Genomic DNA, 26,443 nt, shown 5'->3' with positions numbered 1-26,443 from the left:
CTGTGCACCACAACTTAGAGCTGGATCTCAAGGCTCTGGAATCATCACTGCTGATGGCCAGGAAACATGTGGATGGTACTGACCAGAGACAGTCATGCCAGGTAGTTTCTAGGAGGTAATGCAAAACATACTCTCAGGGGTGAATGGAAAGTTACTGGGATAAAGGTTGCTTTTCTGTAGAGAATGGATGAGGAGCTGGTGGCCCACCAGATGTTGTTAATATCCATCAGCCCCAGCCAGCATGGCCGACAGTCAAGGGTGATGGGAGTCATAGCCCAACACCTGGAGGGAAGGCCATTTTGCTCAATGACCATATAAAATTCAGACAACAAAAAATGATTGCAACTTAACAGAACACACAGACAAGGATTCTCCTTCTTTATTAACTTTATTAACATCACTAAAATCATTGCAACTAAACACTTTACAAGTCCAAAAAAACAAATACAAAAAAACCCCCCACAACAGGTGGCAGATACCTTAAGTGCCTTAAATTTCACAAAAATAGTGTGTGGAATTGCTGGGCATCTTTTAGCTTATGATGAACGGAGGCCTGATGAAAAATGTACCAGCTAGAATACAATAAAGCACATGTTGTGTGTCAACTGCTGCTATCTGGTGCCGACTGCATCTTCCACATTTCCCCCTAGCTGCTACGTGATCAGGACATGGGACATCTGCACAATCCATTAATTGATTGTTTGGAATCATGGACTCACAACACTGAAATGGGCTTGGTGACTCCATGCTTTCTTCTTTGGTCACTACAACCTCGAGGACTTAACACTGCCCAATCCAGGAGAAGGGGGGGCATGCAGATTGCGTGCCAAGGTGCAGTCCCCCTCCCCTCCAGGAGCTAGGCCTCAAAGGAAAACACATGACAACATATTTGGGGTTAAAGTGGCCACAACGTTCCAGGAACCCGGAAAGCTCTGTGGAGACCAAAGGGATAGGTGGAGCAACGGCCAGCAGAGCGGCATGCCAGGCCACAAACCTCGCCCACCACTGGACCCGGTAAGTGGATATTTTCTACCTTCACTAGATCTATCTACGATTATATTAACAGACTTGCTGTTACTTAGACAGAAACTTCTGAGCGTCTTAAGTAGGAGGGCAGCATGAACGTAAGAATGACTATGCACCACCATGTTTAGTTTGGCCACTGACTAAACATGTGTGCATATGGACACGGAACAAACCCAAAAACTCTTTAAGCCTCTAAGCCAGGCATCCCCAAACTTCGGCCCTCCAGATGTTTTGGGCTACAATTCCCATCCTCCCCGACCACTGGTTCTGTTAGCTAGGGATCATGGAAGATGTAAGCCAAAACATCTGGAGGGAGGGCCGCAGTTTGGGGATGCCTGCTCTAAGCTTAGCATTCTGCTTACAAAGCAGGTTTGTACACATCAGTGTTGCTTGGAGCCTGGAGGGCCACACCCTGTGCTAAGTGTTGGCCCTGCAGAGCAGATATAGGCTCCCTCCCACCCTAAACCTCTAGACATCCTTGGATCCTGTTTCCACTTCTACAGCAGCTCCGCTTACGTTCCCTTGGAAAATGAAAAAACCAGTTTCATGCATACCGTCAGCATATTCTCTCTTGCTCCCGGTGTTCCTTGACTAGCTGGCAGCATGGACTACTGGTGGGTTTGTCCGGGTTCCTTGAGAATTTAAAACAGGAGGTTCCTGCTGTGGTGTTGGCCCTTCCCATTTAGGACGGTGTGTTTGTAAAAAGTCCGGCCTGTCTATCTTGAATACAAAGTGTTCCTGCTGCTTAGAAGGCCCCTCCCTGCTTCTCACTAGTTTAAGGCTTTGGTAAAGCTGATGAAGGAAAAGTAGCTGAATTGTACCCATGCAGAGATTGTGTGCAGCAACCGGATTGGGATGGAAACGTTTCTACTTTGCGTGTCAATCTCTTCTGCCCACAGTTAGTTATTTAGTTAGTTATTTACAGCAGTTAGTTAGTTAGTTAATATACCGCCCTATGCCCACAAGTATCAGGGCGATTCACAGAACAAAATCAAAATATAAAACCACAATATATATAATCAAAGTAAAAACAACCCAATAACACCCCCCCCCAAAGAACCACCTTTTAAAAGGACATAGGATGTCAATCAAATCAACCAAAAGCCTGGTTAAAAAGAAATGTTTTTGCCTGGCACCGAAAGGTATATAATGAAGGCGCCAGGTGAACTTCCCTGGGGAGAGCATTCCACAAATGGGGAGCCACTGCAGATAAGGCCCGTTCTCGTGTTGCCACCCTCCAGACAGCTTTCTTGCTGTTGTGTCCTTCAACCACATTTTGAAGATCTTTCCAGCCCTACAAAAGGCTGCGTTTGGGGGAAAAAAGCAGAGTTGTCGGCAATATTTTGATGCCCAGGTGTTTTTATTTTGTTTTTAGGAAGTAAGGGAAGCCAAAGAGTAGTTTTGATTATTATTTTTTACAGGAGACATGTGAATCGGTAAAGATTCTAACATTCAATATAAACTGAGTTTTGATTATTATTTAAACAAACAAAGAAAAGGTGTTGCTTGGTCTGCCTTGATGCTTTATGCTTTGGTCCTCAGAAACCTGTGTGTGTTGTGATGCCAGTTCTTCAAAGCCACACAATCCGAAGGAGTGCTTTTGACCACACTCCTGATAAACACAAGACATAGGATGGATGCATTCCTAGAACCAGGAAAATGAACATCTCTGCTTAAAGTACCTCTACCTCCTCCCCAGTAGACCAGAGTTAGAGAGGCACGTTGATGATGGAAGTTACCATGTGTTTAAGCGCCTCAGGCAGGAAGTGAAGGGGTCTACTCCCCCCAAAAAAACCGAAGGCTCTCTCGTGTCTGCTCCAGGGTGGAATGAAAACTGTACAGGATGGTCCTGTCTCCTTCCAGTGCACAATGGCTTTCCACCTGGGGAGACCAAGCAGAGGATGCAGAGGCAGCATAACCACCAAAAATGCTCTCTGTTCCACTGCAGAAAAACCAAAAGGTTCATTCTTCAGTGCTTTGCTGTGGGGGAGAACCCCCGCTTGGAAATGTCTTCGCATTCCTGAAAAGGATTTAGAAAGGAGTGTCCATCTCCCCACACCCCGTCCCCCTACAATGCACAGAGTGATTTGTCTTAAGACAGCCAGTGCATTAAAAGCTGGTGCTCCCCCAAAGCCCTGTACATAAATCTTGGGATGGCACCACCCTGCCACATTAAAGGGATGTGGAACAGGGTGGATAAAACTGTTCGCAACCACTCCCCAACTCTCTTCCTTGGCCAACAGGGGCATTCCAACTTCTCCCAAACATCCCAAAGTGAAACAAACAAGTGTTCTTGAATATAGGCAACAGTAGAAACATGGAGGAAGCAGGAAAGGAGGAAAGGAGGAGCTACTTTCGGAAACCGATGGCAAGGTGGATTTATTCACTTAGGAAACTATTCAGAATGGTATGCTTCAACGGCCGCAGCAAGACTCGTGAACCAGGAGAGGGAGGACCGGAGGAGGCGCTGTGGCAAATCTCTCTGGAACCAGCCAGGATCAGACATACAAGTCTAGAGAGGGGGCAGAGAGAGAACACAAACTGCATCAATCAAAGCCTGACAATATAACTGTGATTTCTGCTTCTGAATCCTTTCCACCTCTACAATTTGAGGAATCTATGAACACCACCAAGAATGCCATGCAATGCAGCAAGGGGCTTGCCAGTGTGCTGGCTGTGGGAGTACCTGCCTCAAAGAGGTCTTCCGTGCCCCCCCCCGAACACACAGTGCCCCTCTCTCTACTGAAATTAAGCCAGAAGAAAGCATATTTCTTTTCTTTTTTCTTTTTAAGGCAATGGCAACTCAAAGCAGCTTATAAAAAAAAGGTCAAATACACACATATATTAAAACCAGGGGGGAAATATTTCTCTCCCATTTGGATGAAGGCATTATTGCAAGATTCTGTCACTTGGATCAGAACATAACCAGGAAAGGATGGGAAATAGCGTATAAGTTTATAATCGATGGTAAGATCATGACAGCTAAAAAAACTGGGGCGGGGGGGGGGGAGCATATCTCCTACTATGTCTGAATGGACTGAGAAAAATTGGTCCGTAGTGATTGGTGATTAAACCAACATTACAATTCTTATATGTAAACCAGCCTAACAAGTTTATGGGAAATAGTGGTGTTTTAGTACTATTTTTGTAACGTTTTGCAACAAGAAGTTCAAGGGTAACGTCAAACCTGATGGTGCTTTCACCCTTCTGTAACAATATTTCTTTATGCTATTTTATCTTGGGTTTATTTTGTTTGTTAATAAATAATTTTGAGTGAGGAGAGCAAAACAAAAATCAGACCCACTCTAAAAGACCCCTAGACCATCAAAAGCCAGAGACCGGGTTAAAAAGGAATGTTTTCGCCTGGCACCTGAAGGTAATACTAAATAAATTGGAGTCCTTGGAGAATTGAGAAAATCAAATGAAAAGATTCCAAGAGCTCTGGCCAGGTAGTAGATTAAATTTTAAAAAGTTTTAAGTTGAGAATGTTTCGGTTTATTCTTCATCAGCTCTAGTATCATAGTTTCAATGTCAAAGCATACCATTCATGTTTTTCTAACTTACTCAATCTGTTTGCAAACAGATTGAGTAAGTTAGAAAAATGATGAAGAATAAACCGAAACAGGGCCTAGTCCTGGATTTCTAAAAACTGGATTGCTACTGGAATTTGTCTTATTCTCAACTTAAAACTTTCTAAAAATTAATCTTGGAATCTTTTCATTTGGCACCTGAAGGTAGCATTGCAGTAATGGTGCTGGGGGAGTCTCCCTGGATGGCTGTGGTGCCCATGGACTCAAAAGGATTGCTGCCCTCCCTCCACCCCCCGATACAGACATGCTGGGACTGTACCACTTCAGGATGCAGCTGAGAGGGAACCACTATACCTACAAACCACTATACCTACAAACACCCTCAGAACTCAGGATTCCACTGAACAATTGCCTGCTTTTTCTAATCCCCCCCATCGCCATCTTACCATTAATCCTTCAGGTCTCATCACTGGGGAGTCTGCCTTGTGGTGATGAAGAGCTGCAAAAGGAAGCATGGAAGTGAGTGAGTGAGTGAGTGAGCAAGCAAGCAAGCAAGCAAGCAAGCAAGCATTATTTGCCTTCGTATTCCACCTTTTCTACACAAGCTGCTCCGGATGGTGTACATATTTCTCCTCTCCCCCAATTTATCTACATAACAACCTGTGAGGTAGGTAAGGCTAAAAGATATAGTAACCGCCCCCCCCCCCCAGGTCACCCAATGAGCTTCATGGCTGAGCAGGGATTCAAACCCTTGTCTCCCAGGTCCCAGTCCGACACTCTAACCCCTACACAACCAGTGATTCTCAAGGAAATAAATAAACTAAAACTAAAACATGGACCATAGCACGCCAGGCACTCCTGTCTTGCACTGCCTCCCGCAGTTTGGTCAAACTCATGTTCGCAGCTTCGAGAACACTGTCCAACCATCTTGTCCTTTGTCGTTCCCTTCTCCTTGTGCCCTCCACCTTTCCCAACATCAGGGTCTTTTCCAAGGATTCTTCTCTTCTCATGAGGTGGCCAAAGCATTAGAGCCTCAGCTTCACAATCTGTCCTTCCAGGGAGCACTCAGGGCTGATTTCCTTCAGAATGGATAGGTTTGATCTTCTTGCAGTCCATGGGACTCTCAAGAGTCTCCTCCAGCACCGTAATTCAAAAGCACCAATTCTTCGGCGATCAGCCTTCTTTATGGTCCAGCTCTCACTTCCATACATTACTACTGGGAAAACCATAGCTTTAACTATATGGACCTTTGTCAGCAAGGTGATGTCTCTGCTTTTTAAGATGCTGTCTAGGTTTGTCATTGCTTTTCTCCCAAGAAGCAGGCGTCTTTTAATTTCGTGGCTACTGTCACCATCTGCAGTGATGAAGGAGCCCAAGAAAGTAAAATCTCTCACTGCCTCCATTTCTTCCCCTTCTATTTAAAGCCAGGAGGTGATGGGACCAGTGGCCATGATCTTGGGTTTTTTGATGTTGAGCTTCAGACCATAGTTTTCATTACTACATCACTAAGTGTTAATTTCTGCATTATACTGGAGCTTTCGCAGGACATAAAAGCCACTTCTGGAAATATAGCAGAATAAAGCAGACGCTTAATTCTCATTTCCGCATTATTTGCTTCCAGGGAAAATAAGTGTGCAAACAACATAGGAATATCACTAACTTTGCTAATTCTGCTATATTTTCAGAAGTCCAGGTTATGCCCTCACAGACTGCCCAAACCGTTATAATATCCCAGCTCAGTCACTGCTCATTTCCTGAGTTGGTGAGGCTAATTTCACGACTATGAGAAACCAAGCCTTTAGTATCATCAGCCGAGTCCTCTGGAACTCTCTGCTACTGGAGATTCAGTGGGCACCTTCTGTGCCAACGTTTAAACAGCTGCCAAATATGTTCATGTTCTGTGGGCCAGTAAGAATGTATCCTTCCACAGTGATTAACTGTTGTCTGTTTCTAACTAAAAACAAAAACTTTAATGTTTTTATTGCTGTACAGTGGTGCCTCGCAAGACGAATTTAATTCGTTCCGCGAGTCAATTCGTTTTGCGAAAAATTCATCTTGCGAATCGCGGTTTCCCATAGGAATGCATTGAAATTTCTTTTTTTGCCCATAGGAACACATTAATTAAATTTCAATGCATTCCTATGGGAAACCGCGATTCGCAAGATGAATTTTTCGCAAAATGAATTCGTCTTGCGAGTCACCATCAGATCGCAAGACGCATTCGTCTTGCGTAAAATTCGTCTTGCAGGGCATTCGTCTTGCGAGGTACCACTGTATACTGTTTATTTATGACAAAGCAGCACACCAATGTTTCTTATAAATAAGTGGCTTTTGTGCCGTGCAAAAGCTCAAGCGTAATGTGGAAATTAACAGTTTGCAAAGAGCCGTGAAAACGGAATAAACTGCTGTGTGGATGCAGCCTAAGCCAGAGTATATGCTACCTCATCATGGTGCCCAGTCTGGCAAGCCAGAACATGGAACTCTGAAGCAACCCCAACATCTGCTGTGTTTGGCACCAACAGACTCTGGGGCTCTTGAGATGTCTATTATTAGGACCCACTTTAATTCTGTGATTCTAAGTTGCCTCGAGTTGTTTCTTGTATAGTATTTTAATGTTACAACTTGCCCTGTGACTTTAGGGTGAAGGGTGGGTTAATAATATTAGTAATATTAGGAATATGCAAGGCAGCCAATGACTAGATAGCTCCTCCTGGATCGCAAAACAAGCATTTATACATTGGTGCCTAAGAGTCTGATAGCTGCCTCAGGTGGTTTCAGAGGAAAGGTAGGGTAAATATTTAGAGGAAGGAGGGAATATCTTGTGTGCTAAAACAACATCGAAACACCCCAAATTCCTAACCTTTGTCTTGGAACCACACAAGCAGGTTCCACAAACAGCCCAGCCTGCATTCCAGTGGTATATCTTTGGGATCCCCATAATTTAATCTTATTTATTACAATTATATCCCATCTTTCCTCAAGGAGTGCAAGGTGATGTATGTAGGGTCTCACCTCCCCATTTGTTCTTCACAGCAACCTTGAAAGTGAATGATTGGCTCAGGGTCACCCAAATGAGTTTCATGACCAAGTGGGGGATTCAAACTCTGGTGTCTCCCAAGCCCTATTCTGACGTACTAATCTTTACACTTCTTCTTCTTCTTTAGCGATCATTCGTGGCTGAGTAAGATTGTCTTCCATGAACATGGTCTTAGCAGTGAGTCTGTAAATGACTGTGGAGGCCAATTCTGGATCCACCTGTATTTTCACAGTGGGGACATAGGTTTCAGGGCAGGAGTTGATCATGGTGAGAGGATTTGCCAAACGTGTCTTCCTCTTAGCTTGTTTCTCCCTTTCAATCACTTTCCCTACCTGGGCAGTTATCTTTCCACAAGGGCCGGCATCAATGCCAAAATCTTGAAGTGCAGAGTGTTTGAGGACCGGGACATTCACAGGGAAACCAAAAGGCTTGTTTACAAAGCTATTGTACTACCAACTTTACTGTATGCTTGTGAAACATGGACAACTTACAAACGCCATCTCCAACTCCTCAAAAGATTCTGTCAACTGTGTCTGCGAAAAAAATTATGTATCACGTGGGAAGACAGGCAAACTAATGCCAGTGTACTGGAAGAAGCAAAGACCACCAGTATCGAAGCAATGATTATTCAACATCAACTTCATTGGACTGGTCATGTTGTTCGGATGCCCGATTACCGTCTTCTAAAGCAACTACTCTATTCCCAACTTTAAGAATAGAAAACTTTACACCACACTTGCTCTCAAAATACTATACAAGTTCCAATTAATTAATTAATTAATTAATGTGCCACACTTAAATCCCACCTTTACTCCAAGGAACATACATGGTTCTCCCCCTCCCCATTTAAAGGTAGGTTAGTCTGAGAGAGGCAACAGCTGGTCCAAGGTCACCCAAGTGAGATTCATGACAGAGTAGGGATTCTGAACTCTGGGGTCTCCCAGGTCCCTAGTCCGACACTATAACCACTTTGCCACACTGCCTCTGTACCACTCTGTGATGGGATGTTACCTATTGCAAGTCTGAATGAACTGCCTTACCTCCCTCTCCTGAAGGAAGCTGTCTCAAAAAACTTCGTCCTGGAGGCCACCCTGCAAAAGAAACCAGCACAGAACATTCATTTTCATTTCATTTTATTTTGCATGATGAAGCAACAGATCTTTAGGCAAACACTCTCAAGTTAAGTTAGGTAAATGGGAAAGGTCAGGGAAGAACCATGGTTGGCCAATACATTCCCCACTAATACTACTGTGCTTGAGTTGCCACTCCGCATGGAAGAAAATAGGGCCACTAATAGAATCATAGAATTGTAGAGTTGGAAAGGACTCCAAGGGTCATCTAATCCAACCCCCTGCAATGTAGGAATCTCAACTAAGGCATCCATGACTGATGGCCTTCCAAACTCTGCTTTAAAACTTCCAAAAGCTACCATCTCCCAAAGGAGTTCCTTCTACTATCAAACAGCTTTTAATTTCCCTCCCATATCCTTCCCCCCAAAATGCTTCTTTCATCTAATCCTGGGAGAGGAAGACTATTGTTTCAAGGACTCACCCGAAAACCAGCAAAAAATTACCTTTGAGTGAAGAGAGGCAGATTTAGATGCACACTCAAAGTCCATAGGAGCACACAAAGTGAAGAGGAGTTTGAATGTTAGCTTGTTGCAAGCCTTTTTTATTTTATTTTTGAAAGAGGGCAAGCTTCTAGCCTGATGTCTGCAAAGACCTGCTTGAAAAGGGGGTGAATGATACCTGCCAACGTGTGGGAAGCTTGTTGGGTAGTCAAATAAGATTGAAGGCCCTTGGGGATGGTGTTACTAGAAGCCCCTGCAACGCCACACTCCTCCACAGAACTAGCAAAACAATTATGCTCTATTGATACACATGTTTATGGTGAATTGTTTTCCTTGGTGCAGAATTTCCAAGGCACAGATCTAGGGTGGCCATATTTTGAAGAGCAAAAAAGAGGAAATGTTTGCCAACTTCTACTTTTAACTTTTGGATTGCTAGGGCAACGCTGGAAAAAGAAGACATGTCCTGGGAAAAGAGGACAAATGGCAACCCTAATAGATATGTGTGTGTGTGTGCATGCTCCCTGAGAGTGTAGGGCGGGAATAATGTGCTGCCTGGCTTTATGGATATGTGACATATGTGCAAAGGACACATGCAGAATGCACACACCAAGGACCCTCAGGGGATTTGCAGGTCTGCCACTGACATGCAGAAAGACTGAAACGGAACAACGGGTATCAGTTTGCAAACCATCTTTGCCTTGATTTGCAGTTTGCAAAGTATGTCACTTGTGTTACAGTCAGAGAGGCAGCGTAAATGCAGAAGCAGAAGGCAATGTGCTAGTCAGACAGTTGTCAACATCATTCCTCAACCTCCCACAAGGAATGGCAGATTCTTTGGAAGATCTCTCCCCCCCTCCCCCCGGGACATGTTACACCAAGGTTAGCTGCCAAACCCACTGCACCTTTCTTGAGTGGCAAGTATGTATGTACTTATAGTGTCTGTATATAATTTTCTTTCAGAGCTATTTCTGATAAAGGTTTTAGTTTGCTTTTCTTACTAAACTAAGAATAGGGTGATCCAAGAACCATGAGCCCAGTATAATTTATGTTGCATTTAACTTAGGAAATACTCAAGGGAATGTAAGTTCAGTGGCTAAAATACATAACCGACCACTATGCACATTCACTATGCCTCATGAAGAACATGGACATAATTCTTCCAGGAAGAGGGAATTTTGCACATTTCCTGCTCAGTGGACACACTCTCCAAAAGGCCTTAGGGCAGGCATCCCCAAACTTCAGCCCTCCAAATGTTTTGGACTACAATTCCCATCTTCCCCAACCACTGGTCCTGTTAGCTAGGGATCATGGGAGTTGTAGGCCAAAACATCTGGAGGGCCACAGTTTGGGGATGCCTGCCTTAGGGAATATATCAACTGAATTTTGTATGTTCTCCAGCCACTACGCATAATCCCCAACATCTAAATCAGTATGTGCATTTCTACACACTCTGGTCAACATGCCTGTTGGGAGCTAATGCATAGCAACTGGAGGATGTACAAAATCCAGTCAATATATGTACATTTCCTACAAAGCATGTTGGATGAATTTGCACAGTGGCCAGTTGCTATGCGCGTTTACTGCTCAACTTGCAGTACAATTGCAATTTATGTGGGGGTTCAGTTCCAAGGGTTCCATGTGCACAGGAAAATTGTGTATACCCAAACCCTTGGAGCTACCCCACATCTAGCAAAGTGGGGGGGGGGAAACCCCAGTACTCCCATAGCTCACACACTGAGCAGGCCTCACGCCCCCCCCCCCAAGCAAAGCGGAGAAGTTTAAAGCCCTTTATGCTCCAGGTAACCCCAAGCAGACCCAACACAAAAAGAGTTTTTAAGTTCTCTACTTTGTTTGGTATTTAACTTGCACAATTTCAAAAAGCCGGCCCTCAACCATGTGTGGTTGAAATTGCAAATATGATGCAATTGTGCATTCATGTGCATAAGGGGGAAGAGGAAAGGAAGCCTGGGGTTTATACCAGGAAGGTTTCTGAGGATATCCTGAAACTTTTGCTTTGTTATTCCTAAAAAGTAAATAAAAAATAAATCCCTGTTCACCCTCTACAGATTAGCCCATCTTTTGGGGCAAGCTCTTTGGGTCTCTCCCTATGCCTTCTGGAGCATCCTGCCAGGCCATTTATCTCCTTCAATGTGTCTTGCTTTGCTACTCACACAGAGGCGGCCTCTGCCTTATGAGCCGCCGGGGCTTTGCATGGAGGGTCTGGTGGTCTCACTGGAGGACGTGTTATCACTGGCTTCTCTCCAGGTGATCGTGCTTTAGCAAAGCCTTCGTATTCACCTGAGTGGGAAAGTAACAAAGCACCGTTAATCATGAAAGGGAACAATGATGCTCAATCCACATTTGTAAGAAATCAATCTTTTAGTGTGGAGGCACCCACACTTCAGAACTCCCTGCCTACTGATATCAGACAAGTGCCTTCAATGTACGCTTTTTGGGCATCTGCTAAAAGCATTCTTGTTCAGACAAGCCTATCCAGATATTTTTAGTTTATTACTAGTTTAATTTTTAAAAAATGTTTTGCTTTTACTAATAACCTCACTGCTTCTTTCTTTCTTTCTTTCTTTCTTTCTTTCTTTCTTTCTTTCTTTCTTTCTTTCTGGTTTTCTACAATCAAGCGGTATATAAATTTCATGAAGTCAATCAATCAATTAATTAACAAATGAAGTTACTGTAGAGTTTAGCTGAACCATCCAAGTTTCCAAGCTGGGATGTGGCAACAGTCCTAGGAGCGGAAATGCAAAACACAGTACAGATTTAAAAGTATGGACTGGTTCATTTAAGCCTCTACATCAGAGCTTTCCAAACTGTGTGTCACAACACGTTAGTGTGTCAGCTGCAGTGTGTAGGTGTGTCATGGGAATGCTCCCCACGCTTTTCCCAGGGCTGGAAAGGGGCTAGCTTAACCTCCGGTTTGCTAGGAAAACTGAATGATTTTGTCACAAATGATGCAAAACTGAATTACTGTGTCGCAAAATGATGCATGCCTAAAAAGTGTGTCTCCAACATGAAAAATTTGGAAAGTTCTGCTCTACATAATTGACAAGTCTGCATTCATTTCAATAACCTGAGCAAGTTTCCAATTAGGAAACAAAAAAGCACAACACCATTACAGAATCCTTTTATAAACTATTGTGTTGTTTTGTACAAATTGTCCCACTCATAGATGGCCAAGTCCCATAATGAAGTCTGTACCATTTGGAATGTAATATCTTTCTTCGTAATTACTGGCTACATGCCATCACAATCCTGTTGTAAATGCTTCCCCTTCTCCATCCTCCTTATGAAAAAAAATCTGGCACATGTTTTCTAATACAGTTGTACCTTGGAAGTCAAACGGAAACCATTCCGGAAGTCCGTTCGATCTTCCAAAACATTTGGAAACCAACGTGCGGCTTCTGATTGGCTGTCAAAAGCTCCTGCAGCCAATCAGAAGCCGCTGAAGCCCTGTCGGACATTCAGCTTCCAAAAATAGTTCGCAAACTGGAACAGTCAATTCCGGGTTTGTGGCGTTCTGGAACCAAAATGTTCAAGAACTAAGCTGTTCGAAAACCAAGGTACGACTGTACATCTTGATTAAAAAGCCAAGATCAAAGGAAGTGTTGTGTTGCTCTATTCTGCTTTGGTCAGACCCCACCTGGGGTCTGTTTTGAGCATCACAATTTAAGAAAGATATTGACAAGCTGGAAGGTGTGCAGAGGAGGGTGACCAAGATTATTAAGGGTCTGGAATCCAAGCCTGATGAGGGGTGGTTGAAGGACCTGGGTATGTTTAGCCTGGAGAAGAGGAAACTGAGAGGTGATATGAGAGCCACTTTCAAATTGAAGGGTTGTCCCATGGAGCCAGCTTGTTTTCTGCTGCTCCAGTGGGGAGGATCAGTACCAATGAATTCATAGTAAAATAATAAAGATTCTGACTAAACATCAGAAAGTATTTTGTTATGGTAAGAGCTGTTCAGCTGTGGAACAAACTCCCTCAGAAGGTGGTAGACTCTCCACTGGAGGTTTTTAAGCAGAGGTTGGATGGTCTTCTGTTGAAGATTCTTTAGCTGTGAATTCTGCATTGCTTGGACTAGATGATTCTTAGCATCCCTTCCAACTCTACAATTATATGAAAAACTAGTTTGCTTAAATATTGATGTTTGCTTACCATCCCTTGTTCCAACTGGCAGATCTAAAGTTAAAGTAGGTTAATACAGTGGTACCTCGCAAGACAAATGCCCTGCAAGACGAATTTTTCGCAAGACGAATGCGTCTTGCGATCTGATGGTGACTCGCAAGACGAATTCATTTTGCGAAAAATTCGTCTTGCAAATCGCGGTTTCCCATAGGAATGCATTGAAATTTAATTAATGCGTTCCTATGGGCAAAAAAAGAAATTTCAATGCATTCCTATGGGAAACTGCGATTCGCAAGATGAATTTTTCTCAAAACGAATTGACTTGCGGAACGAATTAAATTTGTCTTGCGAGGCACCACTGTAAATCATTGTCTTCACTAAGCACAACTGGGCTCTTCTAATATCTATGAAGCTGTTGCACATTTAATGGAAGTTCAATTGGATTAATCGGACTTCAAACCTCACAAGGCAGTTCATCAGCTGACAGGCCACTCAACAAAGAAGGGAAGACTTAAAAAGGGGTCATCTTAAATGGACGCTTGAAGTGGTTTATCCTCAAGCTTGAAAAGAGACAAGATCCCATGTCTAGTTTATAATGCAGTGTGAACTGGTATTAGTTTAGAGCAAAACATCATTTATTACACAAAAGGATTATGCAAAACGGTCCCAAAACACACAGAGAATTGCAGAACTGTAGCACTGAAAGGGACTCAAAGGTTTATCTAGTTAAAACTCTTGCAATGCAGGAATCACATGAACGTTTACAGAAATGGAAATTAAACATTAATTTGTCTTGAGTTACAGCTCACCCCATGGTGAGGGCTCGAGGTTATTAACAGAAGCATTATACTAATGCCATTATACAAAATCTATGGTATGGCCGCATTTGGAGTACTCCACATTGTTCGTGTCACCTCACTTCAAAAAGAATATTGTACAGTTGGAAAAGGTTCAGAAAAGGTGCAACTAGAACGATCAAGGGGGTGGAGAGACTCCCCTAGGAAGAAAGGCTACATTGTTTGGGGCTTTTTAGTTTGGAGAAAAGGCGAGAGAGAGGTGAGATGATAAAGAAGTTTATGAAGTTATGCATGGGCTGGAGAAAGTGGAGAGAGGAACGTTTATTTCCCTCTCTCATCTCATAAGACTAGAACACATAGACATCCAATGAAGCTGAAGTTTGGAGGATGCAGGACACATAAAAGAAATGGCATGCAGTGCATCTAGGGCAAAGTTAAACTATGGAACTTGCTTCCATAGGAGGCAGTGATGGCCAACAATTTAAGGTAAATGGTAAAGGGACCCCTGACCTTTAAGGTCCAGTCGTGACCGACTCTGGGGTTGCGGTGCTCATCTCGCTCTATAGGCCGAGGGAGCCGGCATACAGATTCCAGGTCATGTGGCCAGCATGACTAAGCCGCTTCTGGCGAACCAGAGCAGCACACGGAAATGCCATTTACCTTCCCACTGGAGCGGTACCTATTTATCTACTTGCACTTTGATGTGCTTTTAAACTGCTAGGTTGGCAGGAGCAGGGACCGAGCAACGGGAGTTCACCTCGTTGTGGGGATTTGAACCGCCGACCTTCTGATCGGCAAGCCCTAGGCTCTGTGGTTTAACCCACAGCACCACCCCGTCCCTTGGCCAACAACTTAGATAGCTTTAAAAGAGGAGTAGGCAAATTCATGGAGGAGGAGAGGGCTAGCAATGGCCAGGATGGCTATCCTCTGCCTCCAAAGTTGGAAGCAGCAATGCTTCTGAATTTCAGTTGCTGGAAAACATAGGAGGGGACAGTGTTGCTCTTGTTTTCGGGTCCTACTTGCTGGTTTCCCCACAGGCAACTAACTGTATAGCCACTGTGAGAATGGGATCCTGGGCTAGATGGGCTGCTGGCCTGATCCAGCAGACTCTTCTGATGTGCTTTTGTAAGCAAAACAGATGAAAGATGAAAAAACTGATTATGATTTCATCTAAATCCATGTGTGGTCTGGAGAGAGCAATACAAGCAAGATAATGCTAAATATGATTGGTTTGACTAGCAAGAGAAATGGCTCCAAACTTTTAAGTCATCCTTCAGTCTGTCTGGATTGAGAATAGGTACAACCTCAATCTTCAAGGTTTAAAGATGACATCGGTTTATAACAGTGACCTTTTCCAGGCTGCTACATCTCAAAGGAGATTGCACAGAAGCAATCTTTGCATCTGTCTTCTGTGTGGAAGATGTAGGGTCCATTCCTGCACCTGAACAAAATTTCACAGGAAGGGAGTCTGAGGAACTGATGCCAACAGCAATGACAAGAGGCGCAATTTTTAAACCTTGTTGACAGATTAAAAACTGACAAATCTCTGGGGACAAATGGCATCAACCTGCGAGTTCTGAAGAGAACTCAATGTGAAACTGGTGTTCTTCTAACAAAAACATATGACTTGTTCATAAGATCATACCTGAGGACTGGAAAATGGCAAGTGTATTTTTTTATTTTTAAAAAAATTAATATACGGCTGCAGGTTCTTAACCTTTTCACTAAACACTGGATTAGCATTGTGTGCAAATGCAACCCAAAGGTGGTGGTTTTTGTTTGTGTGTTGTTTAAAAACACACAGTTCTACACCTTAAGCATATTAGAAAAATAAGTGCATGCAGATGGCCTAAAATATCTTCCCCGCTGTCCCTTCTGTCACCAACAGCTCAGAGGCAGTGTGTGCTGAGGATTTTAAATATCTCATTGCCTCTTTTATGCCCCAGCAGAGTCAGGGGAGCTGGGGTTATCCAAGAACTCCCACATTGCCAAAACAAATTAAAGAACCCCCTAGCTGCTCCTGACCACCATTCTGAAGTTTGAGGGCATGAGACCTGTACCAAAAGAGAAATGAAAAATTTATCCAATGCAAAAAGAGCATTTTGAAATTTTAAATAGGTATATAATGTAAGGTCAGCTGTCACCCTCTGATCACTGCAGATGGTGACAGCAGTCACGAAATTAAAAGATGCCTGCTTCTTGGGATAAAAGCAATGACAAACCTAGACAGCATCTTAAAAAGCAGAGACATCACCTTGCCGACAAAGGTCCGTATAGTTAAAGCTATGGTTTTCCCAGTAGTGATGTATGGAAGTGAGTGCTGGACCATAAAGAAGGCTGATCGCCGAAGAATTGATGCTTTTGAATTATGGTGCTGGAGGAGACTCTTGAGAGTCCCATGGACTGCAAGAAGATCAAACCTATCCATTCTGAAGGAAATCAGCCCTGAGCGCTCACTGGAAGGACAGATCGTGAAGCTGAGGCTCCAATACTTTGGCCACCTCATGAGAAGAGAAGACTCCCTGGAAAAGACCCTGATGTTGGGCACTCAAAGACTGAGGGCACTAGGGGAAGGGGACGACAGAAGACAAGATGGTTGGACAGTGTTCTTGAAGCTACGAACAAGAGTTTGACCAAACTGCGGGAGGCAGTGCAAGACAGGAGTGCCTGGCGTGCTATGGTCCATGGGGTCACAAAGAGTCGGACACGACTAAACGACTAAACAACAACATAATGTAAGGTGTTGTCACTAGCACAAAACTGAAAAGGCAGGTGTTGAATAATTCACTTCTGGATTTGAAAGTTGCAAGACTTTTCAAAGCTGAGATTTGTAAACAAAAAAATAGATTTCAGTTAAATGAACCCCCAATTTTTCAGCACCATATTCATCACATCCTGCTTTGCAAGTTCAGGAAGTCTGGATGCTGTAAATTGGTAGAAAAATCATTTTTTTAATAAAAAAAAATAAGCAGATGAATAAGCAAAACTATCTGAAACTTTATTTGCTTGGTCAATTTTTAAGTGAGGGCAAAGATCAGGAAAGCTGAGCTATGATCACACTTTTTCACTTTTGAGACTGCTTTACTTCTATGCTATAATAATACTTTGAAGCAAAGAATGGCAACTGCTTCTTATTCATTGAAAATGATGCATTTATATCCTGTATATCTAAAACAACCTTCTCGGTTACTTGGTCTCCATTTGTTAAATATGTTTTGGACAACAGGGATCAGCCCCACTTATGTTCTAGAATTATACCTAAATGATTTTTGAACCCTAGCTTAAAATCTATGTATTTTCTTTGTTGGCTTTCCATATTGCTGTTAATATACTGTACTTCCTTCATGATTGTTTGGATTTCCTCTTTTTTTCTGTGCATCCCCAAAGACTAAATTCATAGTTAAGTCTTGTCCAATGCACCTTGCCTGTTACCATGTGATTTTTGTTTACTTGAAAAAAAACTCAATTTAAAAATTTAAAAATAAAAGGAAGAAATGGAAACCAGTGTGGTGAATTTCCAGCACAGGTTTGAGAAATACTGAGTAAAGTTAAGAAGACTGTGTGTAAGGCTTTGTATGTCAAAGGAAGTCCCAGCTCAAAATATCACAGGGGAACTTTTGAGAGAGAAAGTTCAGAGTGGGACAGTGGTTTTGATCCCCTTTGGTTTTTAACAAGCAATGACAACATGCAATCTACAGGCCACAATCCTGCTTCTTAACCTTCCATCAAAAGAAAAATCACACTGCATCATACAATAATAGGAATGTAGAGTTGAAATGGGTTATCTACTGCAACCCCCTGCAATGCAGGAATCACAGGTGAAGAACTGCTAACCCCCTGCAAGGAAGGAGCTATCAGGATTCAACCCAGGAAGACATACCAATAAAATATATGGCGTGCAAGTTATGAAGCACTGTTCTATTTGAAAGGGAAAATGCTAATAATTGTGTCTCCATTAAGAACTCTTTCTTTTACCAGAAAAACATACATTTGCACAAAAAGTCATTGGGGGGGGGTCAACAATCCCTCACCATGTAAGGCAACACAAAAGTGATGTGGGCTCTAACCGGTTGCACAGTTTTGTTTTGTTTTGTTTTAAAAAAATATTGTGTCATTAACATAACTTAATTATAACAGTGCAATTATACTGAGCCGTGAATCACCTGTAACACCAAATCTCACAGACCTTGCAACTAAGGAGGGAAATATCATTTCATTTTGTCTGTATTTTTAATCTAATTTGCACCTCTTGGACTAATATGCAGAACGGAACACAATTGCACTTCTCCTATTTTAAAAGAAATATTAGCATAATGCAGAAAGTGGACGGAAGGGACTTATGATTCCATGTGAATTCAGTAAGAGATGATAAATAGCATGACCTGTCAAGCCTTGCCTCCAACTGCAGAACATGCTCCTCAAGCAACTTACTACAACAATTTAGTTCCATTTGATGTGGGGTGTGTGACAGCCTGCATTATGCCCTGAGCTCCTCATAATCCTTGGGTTTCTGTACCTGTGAAGGGTAAGAGCAGGCATCCCCAAACTGCGGCCCTCCAGATGTTTTGGCCTACAACTCCCATGATCCCTAGCTAACAGGACCAGTGGTCAGGGAAGATGGGAATTGTAGTCCAAAACATCTGGAGGGAGGGCCGAAGTTTGGGGATGCCTGGGTAAGAGAGCAAGTTCACCAAACCTGCACCTTTGTCTGGTCAACAGTTGAGGCCAGCTAGTTAAGCATCATGATCAGCATCCCAAAAGGATGAGCTGGGCTGCAAGAGTTACGGCAAATGGATGGTGCCCTTAGGCTAATGGGTGAGCCTTTCCTACACACACGCACGCACACACGCACATGCACGCACACACACAAACACACCAGCTGTCAGGTATGAGAGAAGCAAAGCCAGCATAGTTTGTGTGAGCTGAGCTGGAAGCTGGAGAAACGTAGACTTGCTGGCTCTGTGCTGGATCCAAAGTTGCAACTAATGGAGAGGAAAGATCTGTTGGGGTGTGAATGTTGAGAGCCATTCCATCTTAGGCTCAGGTTGCAAATATGTGCAAATAAAACTATATATCCATCACCGTTTCCGCTGACCCACATTCCAAGGAAACCAAACTCCGAGAAAGCGCCTGGGACACCTGGAATCTCTCACCACTCAGAGAGTAGGGTGGCATGTAACCAATTTTTCTTAATTTTAACACAATAAAATATGCCAAAGCCAGCAACAAGAGGAAAAGAGGAAACACAGCAAAAGTTCCTTTGCTGTGTACAGATTGCAATAGTCAGAAAGAGCAGGAATAAATAATAAAAGTTACTTAGAGGAACAGATTTCAATACCACTGGTATTGCACCTGGCATGCAAGCCAAGCATCAAACTTGGGGCTTTTCCTTTTCCTTTTCAAAAATGCCACTGGCATTGTGCTCTCAACATTTCCCCTATTGACAGTGCCCTTTCTGCAAATCTGCTTCGGGGGGGGGGGAGGTCCTGTAAAGGTCCATAACAGGAGATTGCCATTAAGTCCAGCCACCTCTGGGTTGCTTACAAACATCTGTAGCTGCAACTTGGATCATAGTAACCCCAAAAGCTTGGTTAGCAAGTTCTGCATAACATTATTATTATTATTTATTGAATTTATATACTGCCCTATACCCAGAGGTCTCAGGACGGTTCACAGAATAAAATCAAAATATAAAGCCACAAAATACACAATCAGAATAAAACAACCCAATAACCCCCCCCCCCAAAAAAAACCACTACATTTTAACAGGGCATAGGATGTCAATCAAATCAACCAAAGGCCTGGTTAAAAAGGAACATTTTTGCCTGGTGCCTAAAGGTGTATAATGAAGGCACCAGGCAACAAACGTCCCTGGGGGAGACAGAAGCTGCAGTTAGTGCAAAATGCCGCAGCACAATTGTTGGCAGGAGTGAGACACTATCAGCCTATAGCACCTCTGCTCAGAGACCTGCACTGGTTGCCCATTTGCAACCATGCCAAGTTTAAGGTGTTACTATTAGGATACAAAGCAACTTGGGACCAGTCTACCCGCCAGGTTGCCTTACCTCATGCATGCCCACTTGAGCACTTCAACAGGAGGAATTGGCACTGCTACAGGTGCCACATAATATCTGTTCCAAATTTGTAAGAAATAATTTTGTGTGTGTGGGGGGGGGGGGAAGTATCTACGCTCTGGAACTCCCTTCCTATTGATATCAGGCAGGCACATTCACTCTTGCACCGGAACAAGACAACAGGTGACAAAGAACACGTGGACTCACCTTCCTTGCAGCCCGGCCCTAGTCTGGGAGCCGGCCTCTTAGCGTGCAGAGTGGAGGCCTTCAGGGACTCTGTCACAGGCATGATGCCATTCGCCGCTTTGCTGGGGAGCTTCTGCCCGCTGTCCTGGAGCCTGGAGACCAGTCTCCCCACATCCACATCTGCACATGGCTCCGACCTGCCTTCTGCGCTGGGCCGCCTGGTATCAGCCTCCCCTGGCCTCTGCAAGGGCAGTCTGCTGCGCTGGAGTGGTCTGGGGGCCTCTGTGCAGCCAGGAAGCATTGTGCCGTTGGGGGTGTGGAAGCAGCCATCATCTGCTAAAGGGGACCCAAGCAATAACCACATTTATTCAACTTGTTTCAAGGATTTGTTTCGACAGACGAAAGCAATATATAGGCATGCGATTTCTTGAGGGAGCGGCCATAACTCGGTGGAAGAGCATCTGCCTTGCAAGCAGAAGCTCCCAGTTTTCAACCCCCAATGGCACTGCCAGGTAGGGTAGAAATCCTGGATAGTCGCTGCCAGTCAGTGTAGACAACACTGAGCTGGATGGGCCCATTGGTCTGACTATGCAAATCAGCCCTTGACTCAGAACCATGAAGACTGGACTATTACATTTAGTGGATGAGCTGTAGCCCAGTGGCAGAGCACCTGCTTCAAATGCAAAAGGCCACAGGTTGCATCCCAAGAGGCATCTCCAAGGTAAGCTGGAAGAGACACACCCCACCACCAACTGAAACCCAAAGGAGCTGCTGCCAGTCAGTGTAGACAGCACTGACTGAGGTGCACCCAATGGCCTGACTCAGTATAGGGCAGCTTCCTATGTTGAGTGTCAGTTTGTAGGTCACTTGTTTTTCAGGATTACAATACAAGAGCAATAAATTCCACAACAGGCAAAAGGTAAATATATATTATGTATCTTAATTAGAATGCTAAACTCATTTAATTGATTCCACCAGAAATTCATACAGGCAAGAACAAAGCGTAACAGAGAACACTGCCTTGGAACTTTGTGTTCCGATGATGTGTAAACAAGCTTCGGTCTTCAAGTAATCCATTTGGGTCCCTTTTCTGCATTATTTATTTTATCACACGTTATGTTTTGCTAGGAATGCTGTGACCCAGAAGAAGTGTGCATGCTATCTGAAGAAGTGTGCATGCACATGAAAGCTTATACCCAGAAAAAACTTGGTTGGTCTCTAAGGTGCTACTGGACAATTTTTGAAAAAATTTATTTATTTCAAAAGGCACCGAAAGCATAAAATTGGAAGCATCTGTTTTTATTGCCTATGTTGCTAGTTCTGTTGTGAGATGGGACAGTGGAAGGGTGTTATTTCTTGGCTTTTCATTTTCAAAAACTCTTAAAAACATTTTTTTAAAAAATCACCAAGGAGACAGAGCTCCAGAATACTGCTGACAGTATTCTTTAAAAAAGGATTTAAGAAATGATTTTCTTTAATTTTACATAGATGAACATAGCACAATGTATTTAATACACTTCCAATATCTGATGGGCTGGAATTCTCGGAGGAATAGCTGTACCATTTACATAGTGATAAAAGTGTGAAGGTACACAGGGCCGGCCCTACGGCCAGGCTGGGTGGCGCAGGGCACCACGGCGCTGGCCCGCCAGGAGGGCGCCGCGAGCTGCGTCCGCCCGCTGACTGGCCGGTCTGCCGCGCAGCTGTGCCCACGGCACCCCCGCTATGCCTGCCCGCCCGCCTGCCACGCAGCAGAAGGCACACTGTCTATGTCTGAGTAAGACTAGGGGTGATGTATGGAATGCCCAGTGTTTATGTGACCTGGCATCTGTAAGATGGAAAAAGTGGTTGAGACTACTGTCGAGGTAATGGAAAAGTGTCTCCTTAAGTGGTAAGTTAAGAAGGTAATCTCTGATAAATGTATATGCATAATGTAATTATAATAATTTTATTATTTATACCCCAGCCACTCTGGGCGGCTTATAATGTATAACAACTTTGCAGACTCATAATGCAGCAAAATATATAGTTATTTGTCTTAAGAGTGTTCAGGAAAACTATATATGATCTTGATACAGTCCATGTGCATCTCTTCACACACACACACACACACACACACACCCCTGCACCCACCCAATTACCTTGGGAGGATCAAGAGGAAATAAAATATCATATTCTCCTGGGTCATTTTGCTTTATAGATTTTGGTCTCTGTCTATTCGCAAAGTCCTACCTGGAGAATGGACTTGGTGGCATGGGAGATTTCTCACAGCAAAAGGAAGCCACATGATTTATCAAATCTGTCTCCCTTTCATTTTGCCTACTACATACAGTGTGCTTGTGCTGCACCCAATGAATGGACAACGCTACGTCCCACATTTTGCTATGTCACCCATCTTTTGTAGGAGGCCACAAGTTCTGCAGCCAAAATCAAGGGTGGCAGCTGTTTCCATTGGATACTTTGGTTATTATCCCTTCTGATGAAGAGCAAAGCTAAGGCAGGGTTCATATGAGCTAGGTGACTGGTAATGACCCCTACCTCAAGGAAGACCAGTTCCCCAAATGGTTGCATGACAGGGCAGCTCCAGCACCATGATCCTAAAGCATAACAGCACCTCCGCCACAGGAATGAGCTTTCTTTTGTTATATAGGATAGCCTAAGTGTCCTGAAGGTCTCTCTATTGACCATATGGCACAGACAGTGAGGTACCATCAATTGAGCACAGGGACCAGAGGGAGATATCAAGGGGGAAGGGGGTCTCTGACATAATGTACCGTAGTCCCTGAGTGGTTTAGGGCTTTATAAACCAAAATTAAAGCCCAGCAGCACATGGGTTTCTAGTGCATCGCATGATGAAGAAAAGTTGCCCTACCTACCAACAAGCTTAAGAGATAGACACAAGCAATTTCCTAGTTGCAGAAAACATCTGGCAGAAATCACGACCGTGCGTTCCCAACTGAGCCCAGAAAGTCAAGCTCACAGTGACCGGGGGTGGTAGGTGAACAAGGGGGTGGAGCAACCCCCTAAGAGGAAACGTTACAGCATTGGGGACTTTTTCTTTTAGAGAAAAGATGACTAAGAAGCGACATGACAAAAAGTTTATACAATAATGCATGGGGTGGGGAAAGTGGTTAAGGAAAAGCCCCTCTCCCTACCATCACACAAGATCATGTGGACATCTCATAAAGCTGAATGTTGGAAGGCTCAGGAAGAATAATGCATGGTTATACTATGGAACTGGCTCTCGCAGGAAGCAGTGATGGCCACCAACCTAGATGGCTTTAAAAAGTGGACTGGGCAAATTTGTGGACAAGGAGAAAGTTATTAATTGCTATTAGCCACGATGACTATGCTCTGCTTCTGTAGTCAAGAGGCAGTAGTGCTTCTGAACCCGTTGCTGGAAACTGCAGGGGGGGAGTTTGTCATGTGCTTGAATGCGGCTTGCAGGTTTCCCATAGGCACTTGGTTGGCCCCTGTGAGAACAGGATGTTGGACTAGATGGGACACTGAACTGACTTAGCAGGCTGTTCTTATAGCGTTCCACGTAGAAGCTCCTAGCACTATTGCTAGCCTTCAATGTGATTTTTCTCCTTAATTCACAGGTGGCATTAAGTTTCAGCCTGGCCGGGCCTTATTTTCTCCAATGTGGAGATCATTTCTCAGTTACGTAGCTGGCAATCTTCAGTTATTTATGAAGTGTGCTCCATGGGAATAAAACTTGGTGACTTCACCATGGCTCAGAGATTGCATTCCAGGAGGAATTAATGGCTGTCACCAAGTTCTGGCCTGCTACATATGGTGTGTCCCTAGTAATGCTTAGCAAAAATGCAACCAGCAGTCTATGAAATGGGAGCAGCGAGTCTGGGAACTGGAGTGCCAAGATGTCATATAGCACATAATTTTTAGCTAAATGTTACCAGGGAAACACTGGGGGAGATGCAAGTTAAGTGACAGCTGCACAATTCTATGTACTTTGGGCCATGGTTATATCACACTGGAACTCGTGGGCATCCAACAAAGCTGAATGTGGGAAGGTTGGGAAGAGAAGAAAGAAGTACGTCTGCATGCAGCGCATAGTTAAAGTATGGAACTCACTCCCACAAGAGGCAACAATGGCAACCAAGCTAAATGGCTTTAAAAAGGGACTGGATAAATTCACAGAGGAAACGGCTATCGATGGCTACTAGCCATGATGGGGGCTATGCTCTGCCTCCATGGTTAGAGGTAACAATCCTTCTGAACAGCAGTTGCTGGAAGCAGCAGCAGCAGAAGAAGAGGGGGGCTCTTGTGCTCAGGTCGTGCTTGTGGGTTTGGCCACTGGGTTCTTGGTCTGATTCAGCAGGCCTTTCTTAGTCTGATCCAGCAGGCCTTCACAGCTTTTGGCTTTTCTTAGGAAAAGAAAATATATAAATATACATATGCTCGGTCATTACTACATGGAGATAGGATAGGAAGCTGGACAATGAAGGAATAGATTTACTCATTCAGCAAAATTGCATGGGACAGTCCTTCCTGGACTAAATAACTTCAAACTGCTTGCAAAAATTCCTACGTGTGGAAAGCCAGTGTTATCGTAAAAGAGTGTTCAACCAGAAAGCTTCTCCATGAAGCTAGGTTTCTATGTGCAAGATTTTATTCCTCCACCTGAAGTCCATGAGTTATTTTGTTGACTGTGTGGCTAAAAAATAGGCTTTTGTTAATACACATTCAAATAGCTGTGCCTCTGTTTGTTCCACAAGCTTTTCTTGCTAACCCAGTCCCAGCCAAAGGGAGATGCATCAAATGACATGGCTTTTAATTTATTTTTAAAAATCCGTATAAATTGTCAATACAAAATCCAGTTAACATATAAATGCCACCATATTAAACATCAGAACTAGGATTGAATTAACAAAAAAAAGTATTGAAATCTTATTCTGCTAACTATTTTAGCACCGCTTCTGAATCCATTATGTTCAAGTAGAATTATTGCAATAATGAATTCTCCAAGTGCTTCATCAACCTTTCCAATAACCTAATTTTTGCCTGCTCCTGCTCGTTTTAGTTCTTGGCCTTCAGCTATGTGATGCAACACTGTACCATTAAAGTTTTATTTTATTTTTTGAGAGAGGTAATGTTTCCACAAACATCCACATTTGTCCTTCTGCTGGGCCCCTCTTAACACATGGCAAAACTCAAATGGAGTTTTGTTGCCACATTTATAGGACTCTATGATCAAAGGCTAAAATGTAATGCTTGAGTAGCCATCACTACCCATGGCCCGCCACCGCTCAGTGGTAGAGCATCTGACTTGCAAGTGGAAGGTTCTAGGGTTCTAGGGTTCAATCCCCACTGGCATTCCCAGGCAGGGCTGGGGGAGTCTCCTGTCTGAAGTTCTGGAGAGCCACTGCTGCAGGTCAGCGTAAAAAATACTGAACAACATGGGCCAATGTCCTAACCCAGTATAATGCAGTTTTGGGACCAAGTATAGCAACCAACATTTCATGTTCACTGGTGTTTCAGTTAACCAAATTTAGCAGCGTTAACCCACACTTTGTAACCATAGTTAGGTTTGCAAACCATGGCTGGGTTCGGGGCTGACTTCCGATTAGTGAAAACGACAGTGCACACGAACCACATTTGGCTATGAAATGATAAAGGAAAGCAGAAAGGTCCATGCAAAAACTGTGGAGGGCAGAACATAGCCACTGTGGCTAGTAGCCATCAATAGCCCTCTCCTCCTCCATGAATTTGCCCAATCCTCTTTTAAAGCCATCCAAGTTGGTGGCCATCACTGCCTCCTGTGGCAGCAAGTTCCATAGTTCCAACTCCATGCTGCTTGGAGGAGGACTTTCTTTTACCTCTCCTGGATCTTACACAAAGCACCCCATAATATATCAGAGGGCAAGGTCCCTGTCCCGAGAGACTTCCAGTCTGGGGGGGGGGAGAGATACGAAAAAGGGAACAGAGGGGGCAGGGACCATAAAAGGGAGGTAGGGCCAAAGAAGGGGAAGAATATGCAGTTATTTCATTTGCATGTTCTTGGGCTTGTTGACAGCAGGTTATGGGGACTCTTTGTTCTAAAAGGGATCCGTGGATAATATTTT

At 43.7% G+C, this 26,443-nt stretch overlaps 1 protein-coding gene across 3 annotated transcripts in view; it reads right to left on the bottom strand.

Annotated features, from left to right (window-relative positions):
• Window positions 1–369: 369 nt before the first annotated feature.
• The window catches only part of OPHN1 (oligophrenin 1), a 124,590-nt gene continuing 98,516 nt past the window's right edge, over window positions 370–26,443 (bottom strand). For 2 of the 3 annotated variants that reach the window (XM_035113211.3, XM_088664701.1), the window contains 5 exons: window positions 20,379–20,693; window positions 11,335–11,461; window positions 8,634–8,684; window positions 5,003–5,055; window positions 370–3,538 (listed from right to left, as the gene is read on the bottom strand). In XM_035113211.3, the coding sequence (XP_034969102.2) occupies window positions 5,013–5,055; window positions 8,634–8,684; window positions 11,335–11,461; window positions 20,379–20,693 (536 nt within the window). In that variant the 3' untranslated portion in view covers window positions 370–3,538; window positions 5,003–5,012. The remainder of the gene's footprint in view (window positions 3,539–5,002; window positions 5,056–8,633; window positions 8,685–11,334; window positions 11,462–20,378; window positions 20,694–26,443) is intronic. The other variant, XM_088664700.1, reaches the window with a different exon arrangement.

This window comes from Zootoca vivipara, chromosome Z2 (assembly GCF_965207765.1).
Source record: "Zootoca vivipara chromosome Z2, rZooViv2.hap1.1, whole genome shotgun sequence".
NCBI classification, from domain to species: Eukaryota; Metazoa; Chordata; class Lepidosauria; order Squamata; family Lacertidae; genus Zootoca; species Zootoca vivipara.
Note: the sequence above shows the minus strand (reverse complement) of the source record. Positions and strands in the feature narration are given on the sequence as shown.